The sequence below is a fragment of the Salvelinus namaycush genome, chromosome 32 (genome assembly GCF_016432855.1).
Source record: "Salvelinus namaycush isolate Seneca chromosome 32, SaNama_1.0, whole genome shotgun sequence".
Taxonomy (NCBI): domain Eukaryota; kingdom Metazoa; phylum Chordata; class Actinopteri; order Salmoniformes; family Salmonidae; genus Salvelinus; species Salvelinus namaycush.
The window spans coordinates 9,295,055-9,312,633 of record NC_052338.1 but is presented as its reverse complement, the minus strand read 5'-3'; the positions used below and the strand labels follow the sequence as shown (position 1 = coordinate 9,312,633).

The 17,579-nt window shown below is 41.9% G+C and overlaps 1 protein-coding gene across 4 annotated transcripts; it reads right to left on the bottom strand.

The window, feature by feature from the left end:
• Positions 1-2,175: 2,175 nt before the first annotated feature.
• On the bottom strand, positions 2,176-17,037 carry LOC120026967 (cyclic AMP-dependent transcription factor ATF-6 beta-like). Of its 4 annotated transcripts, none has more exons than XM_038971782.1 (17): positions 16,765-17,037; positions 14,305-14,384; positions 13,463-13,544; positions 13,013-13,072; positions 12,826-12,908; positions 12,401-12,587; positions 12,028-12,192; positions 9,687-9,877; positions 9,356-9,535; positions 6,507-6,589; positions 6,169-6,363; positions 5,576-5,683; positions 5,234-5,333; positions 4,974-5,041; positions 4,648-4,750; positions 4,430-4,514; positions 2,176-4,046 (listed from the first exon to the last, which is right to left on the bottom strand). In XM_038971782.1, the coding sequence occupies exons 1-17, from the start codon at positions 16,835-16,837 to the stop codon at positions 3,772-3,774; spliced, it is 2,118 nt and encodes a 705-aa protein (XP_038827710.1). In that variant the 5' UTR covers positions 16,838-17,037; the 3' UTR covers positions 2,176-3,771. The 4 variants fall into 4 exon arrangements, with proteins under 4 accessions (XP_038827710.1, XP_038827711.1, XP_038827712.1 ...); XM_038971783.1 differs by having other exon boundaries at positions 9,720-9,877; XM_038971784.1 differs by lacking the exon at positions 16,765-17,037 and adding an exon at positions 15,628-15,670.
• Positions 17,038-17,579: the final 542 nt, after the last annotated feature.

Sequence of the window (17,579 nt, the reverse complement as noted above, 5' to 3'; positions counted from 1 at the left end):
AATAAACTCTACTGTATTGTACTCTACTGAATTAAGCTGTACTGTACTCTGCTGTTCAAATTTATGAGCCTAGACGTCTATTATTTGTTAAGATTTGGTCTAGTCCTGATCGACCAAATGTGTAGTTGTCTGGGGGCTGAACTCATTAGACTAATACCCAGCATGCTTTGCATGCGTTTGTTTTTACATTTAGGCCATTAGGCAGACGCTCTTATACAGAGCAACTTAGTCAGGTGCATTCAACAAAGGTAGATAAACAACATATCACAGTCATAAAAATTAAATACAAATCTGTAAGCGTTACTGAGAATGTAATTGTAGTTTTTATCCAGGTGTGTGTGTGTGTGTGTGTGTGTGTGTGTGTGTGTGAGAGAGAGAATATTTCCTACTCCAAGAAGCTATACTACAATGCGATCTAAAGAGAATCATTGGAATGTTCTGGAGGCAGAATTGCTATCGCCCCTAAGGGTTAGGGTGTGTCACCCCATCCATACTTTTTCAAAGCCAAAACACTCTCCTTTGAACCTATGACTTTATCAAAATTGGTTGTAGTCGTCCCTCTTTTCCCATGTTTTCTGAGCCAAAAGTATATTTTATTACCTCCAAAATAGAATAAAATGTTTTCAAAAACGAAAGTAGTATTCCCTGCAGTCCATTCAAGTGACCAGACAGAAATGTCTCCAAATGTTATGGACTATTCTGAGGTCCTGTAAGGGTCTAACATGGAGATGTATTTTTTGGTCATACAACCCCACCATCAAAGACTGGGGTCTGATTCACCCAGAAGGCACAATGCACAGAACTCAAGTGCCCCCTAGCTGAGAAAGATGCCTGATGAGGACAAACATTTTGAGTCTCTCAGTAGTATTAACCTTTACCATTACGCTCTTTGTTATCCATAAAGCCTGATGAGCAAGAAAAGACGGAAAAATAACCCATTTGACTGATTAACTTTTGACTCATTTTTCTGAATACCTCAGGAATAGGATATGTGAGTGTGTGAGCTGAGCATCAACTTTGTCACAGGGTGCAGGAAGCCCCACCCGGCATCTCGCTCTCATTTGCCTCAGTCATCTGCCTTCTGCTTTACAGCTAGGCATTACTTCAGCAATTAGGCCCCTGGTTCTCTGTCAAAGCAGTGCCCTGTCCTCTGAGAATTCAAATACACTTCACCATCTCACGTCATCAGTCTGGGCTGAACATTCAACTACCTCAGCCTGTCCATGACTAATGATGGGTTCTTGTTCTTGCACTGAAAAACATAGCTGCCAGTCTATATGAAGCAATGTTTGTAGAAAACAAACAAAAAGGCAGCAGCTCAAACTTCTCATTCAGGGAAAGAGGACATTTTTTAAAGTTTTATTTATGAAAATTCATTTAAATAAGAAAAGACAGGTGGCGTTGAACAACATATGTACATTGTACGGAAGAGTATTACAGGAAGAGTATTACAAGTGAAGAGTAAAAAATAATAAACAGCAACGGGTGGTGGTACTTGGATTTTTAAAAAATTGCACGATAGTAAAGAATAAAGTGCCAATATTTTGAGAATAAAGTCAAAATGTTAAGTTAAATTTCAAGATTAAAGTAGGAGATTTGGTTAACAGCATGTCTCCGTGACTCCCTGTTGCTGTGCGCGCCACCAATGAAAAGCCTGCAGTTAGATGACCTGGTGAAACTATACTTTAGAATTGGCTTCAGTAACATGGATATCCTCTCTTTTAGCACATATAATAATAATAATAATAATAAGTATTAGGACCTGGAAAAGGTTGTGCCACAGATTATTTTCAGGAGGAGGAAACGTGGTTACATACATAGTACTTCTCTACATATCATGCAAAAAATTATAATCCAAGTACCACCACCCGTTGCTTTTTATTATTTTTTACTCTTCACTTGGCCCTAATACCCTTCTGTAACATTGCTTCCATTATAACCATCGATTTTCATGCTTAAAGTTTTGCTGTGTGTGTACATATGTGTGTGTGTGTGCGGTGAGTGTGTTTGTGTGAGACAGTGAATTGACATGTAAATGAAAAAGGGGATGTCTTTGGTCTGACACCTCACATACATGACTAGTAGCATTGTGTTCCTGTATTTCATTGGCTAAAGTAAGGTCTGAAATAGAAATAAGACTACAAAGAGACCCCTCAACACCCCTAACAAAACTTGTACAGTTTCATATCCATTTATTTTAATAATAATTCTACTTTTATATTTAAAAAATACATTAAAAAACATGGGTGGTATTCCCATGAGAACGGCATTATTATCTCAAACATACACACTTGCCGAAGAAGTGTGTGCAGTGCTTCAGGCAGAGAAAGACAGACAAAACATACCGAGAGTTCACAACTAAAGGAAATGTCTTCACATCTCATTGTAGATTCAGAAACCACTTTTGGTCAGAAGACTCAGGCTGACTGCATTTTGGGGGGCGGGGCGACGACCACCGAAAAACAACTGAAAACGATGCTTACAGTTCACTGGAATTACTTCACATATACTGTGTATGAGAAACAATCAATTCTATAATTTCAGAGTAACTGGATGATTCTGGCTAAAGTGTCAGTAATTGCTGATGACATTGAGAATATATTCAGATGTTAATACATCCTAGGTTTGTTTCTGTACTATCACAGCTGTTGCTGTTCTCCATAATGACATGGAGATACAAATGGATCAGCTGCAAGATTTGTGCAAGTGAGAAAATCACCTGTATATAGAAACACACAGTATGATCAAGGTGGTGGTCTACATTCAATGCAAATATATTTAATCCATCCATGTACTTATTTATTACTGTATTCACTTCTGGAACATAAGAACAGCAGGTTTGTGCCCATAAGATGCAGAGGTTTAGAAGACAGAGCAAAATATAGGTATGAATTTAAAAAAATAACTCAACAGCTACCATTTATATTTACAACCAATAAACTCAAGTTAAATAATCCTCATACAAATCCAAACACATTTGACATAAAATAAACAAACAAAAACCAAATCTAAGCTGACAACTAGCATCTGACCTGCATTTCCTGCAGGAGCCCTCGGAATGGAATTTCAATGGAAAGCGATTAAAAACAAATATACAGACAACCTCTACAACAACAACAACAAAACCTCAAATGAAACCACGAGCAGTCCATTCTACCATTAGCTGCATATACATTTCAGTGATTAGTTCTGCGCTATGTCTTAGTGCAGTGAACTGCCAGGTCTATGTTTTGGGCAGGTTTAAAAAAAAGTATATATTAAGAAATTATTTAGTTAGGAGCCCATTGGTAAACTTTTAATCCTAGAATGTAAAAAAAATATAAATAAAAGAGGGTGTCAAGTGGCATGAGGTTATATAACGTGGGTGATGGCATAGCCTTTTAGGTTTGCTTTGTTTTAATAATTTTTTTTCTTTAAATTTTATTTCACTTCAATATAAAAACAGAACAGGTTTGCAAAGTGGGTATTACTCATTGGTCTATTAGTATATTGAGTCTTCAGTAGAATAAACACATTTGCTTTGAGTTGCTGAGACAACGTTTCAACATCGGGGCACCGTAAGGTCATTGTTAAACATCTGTTTCAATTAGTACAGATGGCCTCCGTAATTCCTAACAGATTTGCCTCCTACAACCTTTCAACTCTCCCTTATTAAGTTCTCCTCCCCATCTAACTTCACCTATTCGATCTCCCATTACCCTCTCTGTCCCGTTTTCCGCTACCTCTCCTTTCTCCTCTAATCCCCCTCTCAATTGTTCACCTTCAATAACCTCAAACCTGGCCCCCCTGGCTGATGTAATACTCGGCCTCCCGTCTTCTGATAGCTAAGGGTTGCCGTGGAGACTCCGCTCTGCCGGTGTGGGGATGGTGGCGGCCTCGGAGGGAGGTGTGGTTGCTGTGGTGATGGTGGGCGGGGGGAGCAGGAGGGGGGTCGCGGAGGGACGGGGGAACAGCGGAGGCTTTGATGGGGATGATCCGGGTGTCCATGACCTCACAATCCACCTGCATCATCATCTCATACCCCTGGGATTTGTTATATAAACTCTCTGTGGGAGGGAGAGAGAAAGAAAGAGTGCAATGTAAAAAATAGACAGACACTGACAGGGAGACGGGGAGAGGAGAGTGTACAATAGATAGCCTTTATCTGTCTAACTAAATAACAAAAAAAGGGTTTTATTGTGAATATTGACCCCTGGAGCAAAATAGGGTTTATTCGGGCACATAACACATAATTGTGTTGACAATTTTACATAATACGTACATTTAACGCAAACGAAATTCATCATTCAAAGATCTCCATTGCCCCCATTACGAGGGCATCTCAAGAAGTTATATCTGACAAAGTGTACAGCAGTGCAATGGGGCAATAATTATGCATAATTCTAAACCGCTGATAGTTCCAACTAGATATCAAGAAAAACAAACTCACCGTTGACAGACATAGCCGGCATCACAAGAGACATTTTGGGCCGTGTGGTCTTGTTGTGGCTGATGGCAGGCAACAACAGGTGATCCTACAGACAGAAAGTACGTTCAGAAATGTCAGGACATATTTGTTTTGCATTAATGCGAATGACACCCAATGTCCGTTTTTATTCACACTCGGTTTCACTTCCCTAGAGGTTTGGTGTTGCTGTTCCGTCTTACCCGTCTGAAGGAGACCACGTAGAAGGTATCCTCCCGCCGGTCGATGGCGTCCATGAAGTCACTGTAGCTGATCTCGGGACCGGCAGGGAACACTTGTATCTGACTGTGAGAGACAGTAGGGAAGTTGGGCCAAGACAAATAGCAATAATATATATATATATATATTTTTTTTAAAGGTCACTCATTCCAGCAGTGTTTTTCCTCAGTTGATACAAATACCACACTTGGTTTAGTATGATACAAGTGAACATGCAAAAGTCAACGAATCAAATTGAAGCATGAACAGCCACTGTTGACTACTGGGAAATGTGGTCTACGACGGTTACCTCTCGATGGAACGATGGGTCTGTATGGGAAGATATCTAGAGAAGTTGGTCTTCCTTAGCTGTGCTTTCTGTAGAAAAGGGAAGGGAAACAACTATGATGCATGTGGGGACCCAAACAATACACATGAACACCAACTCTAACAAATAGGTCGTTCAACACACGAGAGGGTATCCTGCGTACTCACCTGCGCATGTGAACTTGAAATACTAAGAAAATATGATCGCATACAGAAATACTAAGAAAGTAGATGAAACCACACCTGTGCTAATTTAGCTTTTTTCACCATCTTTGGCTTCCCTCCAGACTTCTTCCTGTCGATCTGGTGCCTGTGAACCCATCCTCTCAGCTCATCCGCCAGCCTGAAAGAGGACGTGAAACAGTCAGCTACAGTCAAGATGAGTACACAGATAATGTACTAATAACACATACAGTTGGATCTATGATATTATACACCGCCTCCTTTCAACACAGATATGAGAACACAGTAGATACTGTAGATAGAGTAGCAATATCATATTTGCATAAATGTGGTGAGAGATGGGATGACAGAGAGAGAGACAGAGACAGACTCCTGAGTTGCGACCATAGCAGCCCCGCTGACCTGAGGGACTCGGAACGGTTGAACTGCCTGCAGTCATTGGAGGTGAAATAGCGGTCGATGTCCTGCAGGACCAAATCCTTCACGTCGCTGAACACGTCACTCAGGTTCCTGAAAACAGCCAAACACGTAATACAGAATGAAACAGCAACTTTGAACAGATTCAACACCCTCCTGAAAGCCTAATCAGTATATCACTAATATTCTATGGAAAACTAGTGCTTTCAAGGGCACAAGTCCTTAAAGAGAAGTAAACATGAAGTAAACACTTAACAGGCAAGTAGTATGTGGACATCGTTCATTTTATGACAGCCTGTTACATACTTCCAAGATCAGACCAGTATGATTGCATTCTCGATTATTAGACTGCATGCAAATCTTCTGCTCAGCTGAAACACGGTCTTGTTCTCTAAGGGCGTTCTACTTGGCTGAAGCCATGTTTGCAAAGTCTCATCAATTAGAACGATTGGTAGATGCATGATTGCATGTACGACCCACATGGGCAGCAGTCGCAGATGGCTGTGAAAAGAACACAATGAACAGGCTCACCATCATGGATATGCAGAATGAACTATGAATTGGACTTTATTACCCACCTAAACTGGTATGAATCGGTGGATTCCCTCTCCACCTCTCCTCCCTTCCACCCATCCTCTCCTCCCTCCTCCTCAGGATCCATCCTTTCCTCCACTCTGCTGTGTTCCTGAGCCGTCTCAAACTCCAGGAGACGTCTTCCTGCGTGAGGCACCACCTCCTCCTGTAATCCCGTCTCCAGCTTCCTGTCTGTGATACTGGAGGAAAACATTTGGTCAAAATCAAACATTAAATCATGGAGTAACGCACATGACTCTTTAAAACAAAGGATTTGTTTTGGACAATTTGCCAATCGTTAACACTTCATTGAATGGCAGTGACTATGAACAGTGACTTTTACCTGACAGGGCCGAAACTGAAGGTCATGAATAGTAGCACTGCCATGACGCAGACAGCCCTCTTATTGTTACCAGACTCACTGCCCTGGAACACAGAGAGAGGAGAGTTAACACACAGTGTACACACGCAAGTACAAACACGTATCCTCAATGACCTCTTTGAATGTATCCCTAGTCATTGCTTTAACAGACAAATCTTAACCATATTCTTAAGACTTTCATTTAGAAAGATGAATTGAAAGCAATGCAGTCCATCCAGTCCATTAGGGAAATCCATCTCTGGCTCAGTAATGTAATTGCCGAACACATTTGCTTAAAGCTGCGATTATGTCACTTTTTGGTCGACCCCGACCAAATTCACATAGAAATGTGAGTTATAGATCTGTCATTCATATTGAAAGCAAGTCTAAGAAGCGGTAGATATGTTGTATGTGCACCATTTCTATGCTTCCCTCAAGTTTCATTTTTGCGTCTTTTACTTTCGGTTTTGTACAGTCGTGGCCAAAAGTTTTGAGAATGACACAAATACTAATTTTCACAGAGTCTGCTGCCTCAGTTTGTATGATGGGAACTTGCATATACTCCAGAATGTTACGAAGAGTGATCAGATGAATTGGAAAGTCCCTCTTTGCCATGCAAATTAACTGAATCCCCAAAAAATGTTTCAGCCCTGCCACAAAAGGACCAGCTGACATCATGTCAGTGATTCTCTCGTTAACATAGGTGTGAGTGTTGACGAGGACAAGGCTGGAGATCACTCTGTCATGCTGATTGAGTTCGAATAACAGACTGGAAGCTTCAAAAGGAGGGTGGTGCTTGGAATCATTGTTCTTCCTCTGTCAACCATGTATACCTGCAAGGAAACATGTACTGTCATCATTGCTTTGCACAAAAAGAGCTTCACAGGCAAGGATATTGCTGCCAGTAAGATTGCACCTAAATCAACCATTTATCAGATCATCAAGAACTTCAAGGAGAGCGGTTCAAATGTTGTGAAGAAGGCTTCAGGGCACACAAGAAAGTCCAGCAAGCGCGAGGACCGTCTCCTAAAGTTGATTCAGCTGCGGGATCGGGGCACCACCAGTACAGAGCTTGCTCAGAAATGGCAGCAGGCAGGTGTGAGTGCATCTGCACGCACAGTGAGGCGAAGACTTTTGGAGGATGGCCTGGTGTCAAGAAGGGCAGCAAAGAAACCACTTCTATCCAGGAAAAACATCAGGAACAGACTAATATTCTGCAAAAGGTACAGGGATTGGACTGCTGAGGACTGGGGTAAAGTCATTTTCTCTGATGAATCCCCTTTCCGATTGATTGGGGCACACGGAAAAAAGCTTGTCCGGAGAAGACAAGGTGAGCGCTACCATTAGTCCTGTGTCATGCCAACAGTAAAGCATCCTGAGACCATTCATGTGCGGGGTTGCTTCTCAGCCAAGGGAGTGGGCTCACTCACAATTTTGCCTAAGACCACAGCCATGAATAAAGAATGGTACCAACACATCCTCCGAGAGCAACTTCTCCCAACCATCCAGGAACAGTTTGGTGATGAACAATTCCTTTTCCAGCATGATGGAGCACCTTGACATAAGGCAAAAGTGATAACTAAGTGATATTGACATTGATATTTTGGGTCCATGGCCAAGAAACTCCCCAGACCTTAATCCCATTGAGAACTTGTGGTCAATCTTCAAGAGGCGGGTGGACAAACAAAACCCCACAAATTCTGACAAATTCCAAGCATAGATTATGCAAGAATGGGCTGCCATCGGTCAGGATGTGGCCAGAAGTTAATTGACAGCATGCCAGGGTGGATTGCCGAGGTCTTGAAAAAGAAGGGTCAACACTGCAAATATTGACTCTTTGCATCAACTTCATGTAATTGTCAATAAAAGCCTTCGACACTTATGAAATGCTTGTAATTATACTTCAGTATTCCATAGTAACATCTGACAAAAATATCTAAAGACACTGATGCAGCAAACTTTGTGGAAAATTAATATTTGTGTCATTCTCAAAACTTTTGGCCACGACTGTACACCAGCTTCAAACAGCTGGAAATACAATATCTTTGGTTCAGGGCCTAAAATGAACTTTTTGGCCACTGTGGCAGGTAGATGAGAAGAAAAAAAATCAAACAGCCACTCAGATTTTTTTACCGGGCTAAATATTTCCCCCCCATAATTACAGCAAAAAAATGTAAAATAAAAACAGAATAGATGACCATGATTTGTAATGTTTCTAAAACAATGTATTAGTAAAAAGTAATGTGGTATATTGCTCCATTTCATTTAATTTTAATCAAAATATCAGAAGAGACCATTTTCAGCTGCGCCTATAAGGGCGGGAGGTTACTGTGGTAATGGGGCCACTTGAGTCGTGTCACGTAGGTCTGTGTGTGAGATTTGGGATCTGACTAGGGCATCTCTTCACTATCAGTTGAAGCAGCAGACTCAAACTAATGTTGAAAAACAACCTAGCTTGTGAACAAAACAAAGTAAATAGCCAAGAAACACAAAGACAAAGTCTCACTTTGTAGACTTTAGAGTAAATTAGACCAACTTCTATGCACAGCGCCTCCAAAAATGAATCAGCACTTCATTCAGAGCGCACAACTCTCCTGGTGGGAGGTGGGATATAGGATTTGTATTTCTTTGTTTGATTAGCAGCTATGAAACAAAACAGCAGAAACACTTTGAAAACAGCTACTGCAGCATTTTTCTACAATAAATCGCAACTAGCACATGTGCTCATACTTGACTTCTGACTATTTAAAAATAAAAATATGCGGAAATGTAATGCTTGCACTGTAGAGCCCTGCAAATCTTCCCTCCCGCTCCACCCTCCCACCCCGTACCTCTTTCCCGACAAGCCTCTCCCTCAGGGCCTGGTTCTCCCTGCGGAGGCGCTCGTTCTCCTGCTGCGCCTCCCTCAGCTGCCCCTCCAGGTTCTGCAGGTACTCCTTCTTCTTCTTGCGTGACTGGCACGCCGACTCCCGGTTCTTGATCATCCTCTGTTGCCTCTTCATCACCTTCATCTGTGACACGGCCGTTAGGGGAAAACGCATGAAAGTGAATTATGGCAGAAGTTGTTAACAGCAGCTGATGGCACGCCGTATGATCCGACAGTGAAGACTGAGGTAATACAACAGTTGAAGAAGAGAGTGAAAGAGACCAAATCCTACTCACTGACTGACTGACATGTGACTGACAGACACTCACATCAATGCCATTGCTCCCTGGCAGAGAGGACGCTGGGACTATGGGTTTGCTGGGGAATGGGGCTGTGGGGCTATGGCCGTGAGGCATGGTGGGAGAGACAGGCTCCATTTTGACGATGGCTGGAGTGGACCCCAGACAGACAGACTGGGAAAGCACCACTAAGGGAGGAAAGGAATGGGACATCACTTAGCTATTACATAACCATGCCATTACATAATAAATTATCTTACCAGACAGACACACTAAAATCCAGAATATGGGTAGTAAAAAAAAAAAAGAAAGAAAAAAGACTGATATATAAATAGTTTCTTCTTTTTACACCCTTTACCTCCCCAACGGACTCGGGAGAGGCGAAGGTCGAGTCATGCGTCCTCCGAAACATGACCCGCCAAACTGCGCTTCTTAACACCCGCCTGCTTAACCTGAAAGCAAACACCATTCACCTGACGACCGAGGTCACCCTGCAGGCGCCCAGCCCGCCACAAGGAGTCGCTAGAGTACGATGAGCCAAGTAAAGCACCCCCGGCCAAACTTTCCCCTAACCCGGACAACGCTGGGCCAATTGTGAGCCGCCCTATGGGACTCCCGATAACGGCTGGTTGTGATACAGCCCGGGTCTATAGTGACACCTCTCTTTGACCGCTGCGCCCTCGAGAGGCCCCTATAAATAGATTTCTAATCAACAATCGTTGCAGGAATATACATCGACAGGTATTGTGTCGCTTTGAGCATGTACACACACACACACACACACACACGGACAGACAGAGTAACTCTAAATAAAAATTATATATTCATGGATCCCCTTTAATTAACTTCTTATGGCTGCAGGGGCAGTATTGAATAGCTTGGATGAAAGGTGCCCAGAGTAAACGGCCTGCTCCTCAGTCATAGTTGCTAATATATGCATATTATTATTAGTATTGGATAGAAAACACTCTGAAGTTTCTAAAACTGAATTATGTCTGTGAGTATAACAGAACTCATATGGCAGGCAAAAACCTGAGAAAGAATCCAAACAGGAAGTGGAAATTCTGAGGCTGGTGGATTTTCAACCGAGCTCCCATTGAAATCCCAGCGAGATATAGATGAGTTTTCACTTCCTACGGCTTCCACTAGATGTCAACAGTCTGTAGAACTTTGTCTGATGACTCTACTGTGAAGGGGGGCCGGATGAGAGGAGAATTAGTCACCACTGCCATGAGGTGACCATGCTTTGACCATGCGCGTTCACATAAGAGGGAGCTCCGTTCCATCGCTCATCTGAAGTCAATGTAATTCTCCGGTTGGAACGTTATTCAAGATTTATGTTAACAACATTCTAAAGATTGATTCAATACATCGTTTGACATGTTTCTACTGACTGTTAAGGAACTTTTGGACATTTCGTCACGTTTTAGTAAACGCGCTTTGTGACTTTGGAATTGTTTACCAAACGCGCTAACAAAAGTAGCTAATTGGACATAAATAACGGACATTATCAAACAAATCAAGCATTTATTGTTGACCTGGGATTCCTGGGAGTGCATTCTGATGAAGATCATCAACGGTAAGGGAATATTTATCATGTACTTTCTGGTTTCTGTTGACTCCAACATGGCGGCTAATTTGACTATAGTTCTGAGCGCTGTCTCAGATTATTGCATGGTTTGCTTTTTCCGTAAAGTTCTTTTGAAATCTGACACAGCGGTTGCATTAAGGAGAGGTATATCTATAATTCCATGTGTATAACTTGTATTATCATCTACATTTATGATGAGTATTTCTGTTGAATAGATGTGGCTATCACTGGATGTTTTTGGAACTAGTGAACGTAACACGTCAATGTAAACTCAGATTTTTTTATATAAATATGAACTTTATCAAACAAAACATACATGTATTGTGTAACATGAAGTCCTATGAGTGTCATCTGATGAAGATCATCAAAGGTTAGTGATTAATTTTATCTCTATTTGTGCTTTTTGTGACTGCTATCTTTGGCTGGAAAAATGGCTGTGCTTATTCTGTGGCTTGGTGGTGACCTAACATAATCGTTTGTGGCGCTTTCGCTGAAAAGCCTATTTGAAATTGGACACTTTGGTGGGATTAACAACAACCTTTAAAATGGTATAAGACGCATGTACGTCTGAGGAATTTTAATTATGAGATTTCTGTTGTTTTGGCACCCTGCACTTTCACTGGCTGTTGTCATATCATCCCGTTACCGGGATTGCAGCCATAAGAAGTTTACCTCATGTATTCACCAAACGGTAAGCCTGGAAAAAGGTAATGTGTGAAAAATGGTCAGTCTGATCCCAGGACTCACCAGGCCTGCTCTGGTCCATGCTAGGCAGGCTGTGCAGTATGAGGGCCTTGGCTGGACTGGGAGCCTGGGGGACGGGGAGAGCCGCTAAACACACAGGCCTGGGCTGGATGGAAGGCTTACTGCTCAGGATGGTACTGGCTTTGATGGTGGCCGCAGTGGGGTGAACTGGAGGGTGTGTGTGAGCGATAGAGAAAACAGTGTGACAGAGAGCATGAACACGTGAGACTTAAAACCCCTCCCATGCACTATAAATGTCTAAGTACATTTGCATCAAAAGTACATGAAATATGAAGTCTGCTCTCTTGTGGCTGAAGTCTTTCCTGTGCAGCACGTACACCTACAGTATAGTTGACATCACTGTAGCAACACACACCTGTGGCAAGTGCGTCGATGCCATTGTTGGCTGCTGTTTGGTGTTGCTGTGGCTGTGGGAGTAAATGGGACTGTGGTTGGGCCTGTGGCGCGGAGGCCACCGTGACTTCACATGTGCCAAGTGGTGGCGACAGCACATCTCCAAACATATAAGGAGGTGTGGGCGGGTTCTCCCCTTTCACTGTGATCTGAATGGTAGAAAAAAGAGAGATGTGGAAGACATATTTTTTTTTTTACAAATTTAAAGGCTTGGTTAGCATTGGTTAGTTTTTTAAAGGCTTGGTTAGCTTTGTTGCACATTGGTTAGCTTTGACATACTCTAACTAGGCTAACTAGTTTATAGACTCTGAGATACAGTCATGCATCAATGTTACATGAGGTGCTTTTAGTAGTGTGATGTGGAAGCTGATCTCTGTCTGGACTGACCTGTGAGTCTGGGAGTGACGTCAGGGAGCAGTCTGAGGCCAGCGAGGAGGCAGGGGAGGGAGGCTCCGCCTTCACCCGGAACACTGGAACAGCACACACAAATTATTCAAAAAGACACAGTGAATATTTCACATTCAAGGATAAACTAAGACACACGCACACGTAAGCAATAGCCAGAGGAACTTACACATGTCCACTGGCAAAGGCTGCGTTATGGTCATTTTATCTTTCAATATGGGACTGTCCCCTTAAGAGTGAGAGGAAGGCAGAGAGACAGCGGGGAGGGAGGGAGCAAGGTTATAAAAGTACACTACAACTGACACTGAGCTACAATGACACCTTATTGATAAATTGAAGTGGTAGTGCATTAGGGAAGTATTGATGTTCACATAATTACATTTCCACTTATAGTTTGAGGTCAAACGGCTCGAAAGTCTACTGTACATAACTCCTGCTTTAGCCTAGTACACGTTTGATCTTTAAAATAACATGGAGAAATCCTCACGCCCATATCATTCATCTTATTATTTTGCTTTGTGGCAGTATAGCAGTAATAACATTTCTAACACCACAACTAATACTTTGAAAAGGAAAACCTATTTTTATGCTTCCTGCCATGTTTTATTCATCTCTGCACCTGTGAGAAGGTTGTCGTCCAGGTGTCTCCACGGCGACGTGGGATTGTCGGGATCAAGAGTCAGCACGAGATCGTTGTCAAACTGCGAGGAAGCGAAGCACAGAATGAAGCCATCGTCTGGATTAGTCAGTAGGTCGACAGGGGGCACGCAATCGGTTTCCCCAACAGGCAACCAGCCCCATTATGGGCCGGCCCATCTCAGGCTCACTCAAGTTACCTTATTTAACATTGGCATCACACACTGAACTCTCACCACTGCTAGCTAGTGTGTAACACTGCCTGGCTGATTTATACTGATACTGCTCTCATAGAGCAAGAATAGGCAGATTGTCACACTATTGCACACTATTGTATTTAAACTTTCTTTTACCAGGCAGGTCAATTAAGAACAAATTCTTATTTACAATGACGGCCTGGCAACCCTGAATGGACTGAGATGCTTGCATCAGATAGGCCTAGTCTTTATGGTCCAAATCTTCATTTGAGATACACTTGTGTAACAGACGTAATCCCAAATCAAGTCAATGGGAGATTTGAACCTCTGAATTACCTGTGTTGTTGGATCTCAAATGTGGACCATAGTGTTAAAGCAGATATGGAGGTAACAGTGGTGGTTACCTCATATTACTAACAAACAAAACATTTCCAATGGTTGATTGTAGGGATGTAGATTGGAATAGGCCTCATGTTGAGTACACAGGGAATTAGGTCTAAATCATTGAAAGAGAGATTAGCGTCGGTCATCGGTTTGGATTAACTTCAATGTGGTGATAAAACATGTGCAGTACAGTGGCCAGATAATACAGTCAGGGTCTGTGAGCAGAAACTCTTTTTGTCCTTACCGAGGTTTCATATTTCGGTCCTCTCGTGTACTCCCCGTCCTCTCCCTCCTCCATGCTCTCACACTGGTACAGACAGGCATCTGGGACAGACAGACAGACCAATTAGTTAGTACTGTAGGAACATAATAATTTACCGACACGCTCAAGTCTAGTTGCTTGAGTGTCAGTTGCTATAGCGTTCGTAAAGCCTTATCACTGTCCCACAGCGACCTCTCGTCCTCCATGGTTCCCCGTGCCTTATTTGGTTTGACAAGGGCTTGAAACACATGACTCGGACCTTTGAGCTAAAACAAGGAGAGGGATCTACTAGTAAATGATGGTCGTGATCATAAACACAACACCTAAAATAAGCTCACGGTTTGATGCTTTTCTACACCCATTTTAAAGGGAAAACCGGTTTCATTCACAGGAGTCCAGTTTGGGATTTCTGGCTTTACAAAGAGAGGGAAATCTAAGCAGTGGAGGGGAAGCTGGCTTAAAATAAATGAGGATTTCAGCCCTGAGGTGGCCCAGCTTCAATAGCAGAGGGATCAGATACCAACCTGCTCTGTGCTGAGAATTGTTCCCCATTACTGTTGAATTTCAATTAGCCTAGGGATAGCAAAAGTCTTAGCTACTCATGATAATAGTAGACCCCATTAACTAGAGGGCCAATTTATGAAATGAAATTGTAGTTCAAGCCTACATTATCGTGGGGTGTTTTTTTCTTGAAAGAACGCTGAAAGAATACTAAGTAGGCTATCCTTTACAACTATAAAACGTTTTCCAAAACTGGTTTGAATTCATACTACAGGCCTGTTTAAATTCTGTCTATCATAAAGAGTAAATGTAAAAGTTAAATCAGGTTCAGCAATCACAGGAAGTTAAAGTGGTCACAGTTTACTGATTGCATGAGACAACCAAAGACTTAAGTCTGCAAACTTGAGCATACAAAAGCAATGACCAGGGAGTCAGTAAAAGGGGAAGTTACCTAAAATACAGTGCCCTACAATGAAAACAAGAAAGATCCAAATGCTACTGATTTAAGAAAAAGACAGATGCTCATGTAGCGTGGTTCATTCTGCGTTGTGTATTTTTAATTAGGACGCTGCCACAACTGACGGTCTGCTCGTTGAAATCTTTTTATTTGCCCTGCACACGAAAAGACAACACACATGTTACCCTTGACGCAGTCACAGCTCTCGGGCACCTTGCTAGCCGAAGGTCAAACAAAAGAGCGCCAAAAGGAATTAACAGGTGCTGCGTGCACACACTCGCTTCACAACAGCACACCATACAAGTAAAACTATACAGAACATAATTCTGACAAAATAAAAGACATACCTGCACACGAAAAGACAACACACATGTTACCCTTGACGCAGTCACAGCTCTCGGGCACCTGCGCGAGCACATGGACACTCACTCAACCACTGTCACAAGTACTCACAAGTTACAACAGATACACCAGTCAGTGAACTCTGTGAAACTTGTTAACATAAATTCCTACACTGTCCACACTATAACAAACTTATGGTTGCAAAACAGTACAGTGTATAACCTTATGACAGTTGTATATTAAACAGTTTCGGAGCCAAGGACAACATACCTTGCAAGCCGAAGGTCAAACAAAAGAGAACGATAAAGGGGTATGGAGATACAGATAACCCGCGATGGGCCAAACCAAAATATACAAAACTTTTACAATCACATGTATGTACAATATTGGTATGAAAAAGTGTTTGTACACCAAATAAAAACATTAGCTATGCAGCTGTAATTAAATAAAAAATTACACTGAATTATTATTATTATTATCAAATTATTAACATCCCCTCTTGACCTGGCCTATTTGAATTGGTCCTTGTGTGCAATTTGGTGCGTAATCTAGGGGAACAACATCACACTGCTACACTCAGATATTCCAGACCACCAGATGTCCCATAAAGCTAGCTATGTTTTCAGTCTTCGGGTAGGCTAAGGCCTATGGTTGTTTCACATATTGCATACAGTTGTAATTCAGGTATTTGGGACTGATGGTATTTTCAGCTAGACTGTATCTTACGGGAAACAAAAGCTTGCAGAGCACAAGCTTTTCTCGCACTAATACTAAACTAGCTAAAGCCCCATCTCATCTGTGCTAATACATTCACATGTCCGGCTTGCTGCCCAGTGTACAAATATAACGTTAGCTAGTCATTGACACACCCACGAAAGAAACCAAACCACCCCCAACTGCGCATCATTCTACCACCAACTTTCATATTTAGATTTTTCGCATTTTGTTCCCTTTGTCAACCTGTTAAGTGTAGGGTTAGTAAAGGGAATATGCATAATCAAATTCACGCGTTCGTGATCAGCTGAAAGTCGCGTTAGAAAGCTACAGTAACAGATAATTTTAGCTACGTAGCTAGCTAACGCATCCATGCTTCCCAGGTGGTAAACATACATTACAGTAACGTTACCATTTATGTACCTTACCCCAATCTTCGCTTGTCAGAAGGTTATCAGCGAAGAAACGACTTTCCAAATCAGATAGTAAATCCGTAGTCATAGCCACACAGCCAAAGACGTTTGTTGGCGGGGTGTAATCACTGATCAATTATATCAAACAAAAAAGATAAATCCGCGAAATCAATTGTACAGCGAATGAAGCTTTAATTTGCGATTGGGTCCATCGAAACATTAGATATTGTATTTATTTTGTTTCATAGTATCCATTCGGTCCACAGCACCATCTCGCATTTGATTACATCCAGACACGGAAACGACATTTCCGGCAAAAGCCCGTCCCATTTTCAATGCAGGATCCAATCAAAGCAACGATTTGTTAGATAGATTTTTCAATCGACCTGTCCAGTAATAGTATTACTATTTACTAATCGTAAACAGTTGTGGGTGGTCAGAAAGCAGATGTTTAAAGGTGATTCCGCCCACTCACGCATCAGAATTTTGAGAGACATTAAAAATATCAAATACTAGACATGTAATTAGGCATTCCTGTCAAATGGGCTGGTGATAAAAACAATCAACTGTCAAAGAATAAGGAACATTTTTTTTGCTCAGGTGATGTATGAAAAGGAATGAAAATCTAGCTACAACAGGAGAAAAACGATAGCCTCTGAAATAAATTAAATTGTTTAATCACTTTAATTATGTATCAAATCAAAATCTAATTGTATTCATCAAATGCTAGGTGTAGACTAACAGTGAAACGCTTACTTACGGGTAGACTAACAGTGAAACGCTTACTTACGGCCCCTTCCCAACAATGCAGAGAAAATAGAGAAATAATT

What these genes read in the sequence shown, in the direction of transcription:
- LOC120026967 (XM_038971782.1), bottom strand. Translation starts at nt 16,837, where the DNA reads ATGACTACGGATTTACTATCTGATTTGGAAAGTCGTTTCTTCGCTGAT. An exon ending in TCTGACAAGCGAAGATTGGG is followed by an intron (nt 14,385 to 16,764) that starts GTAAGGTACATA and finishes TGTCTGTCCCAG; the next exon opens with ATGCCTGTCTGTACCAGTGT. An exon ending in TTCAGTTTCGGCCCTGTCAG is followed by an intron (nt 6,364 to 6,506) that starts GTAAAAGTCACT and finishes GTTTTCCTCCAG; the next exon opens with TATCACAGACAGGAAGCTGG.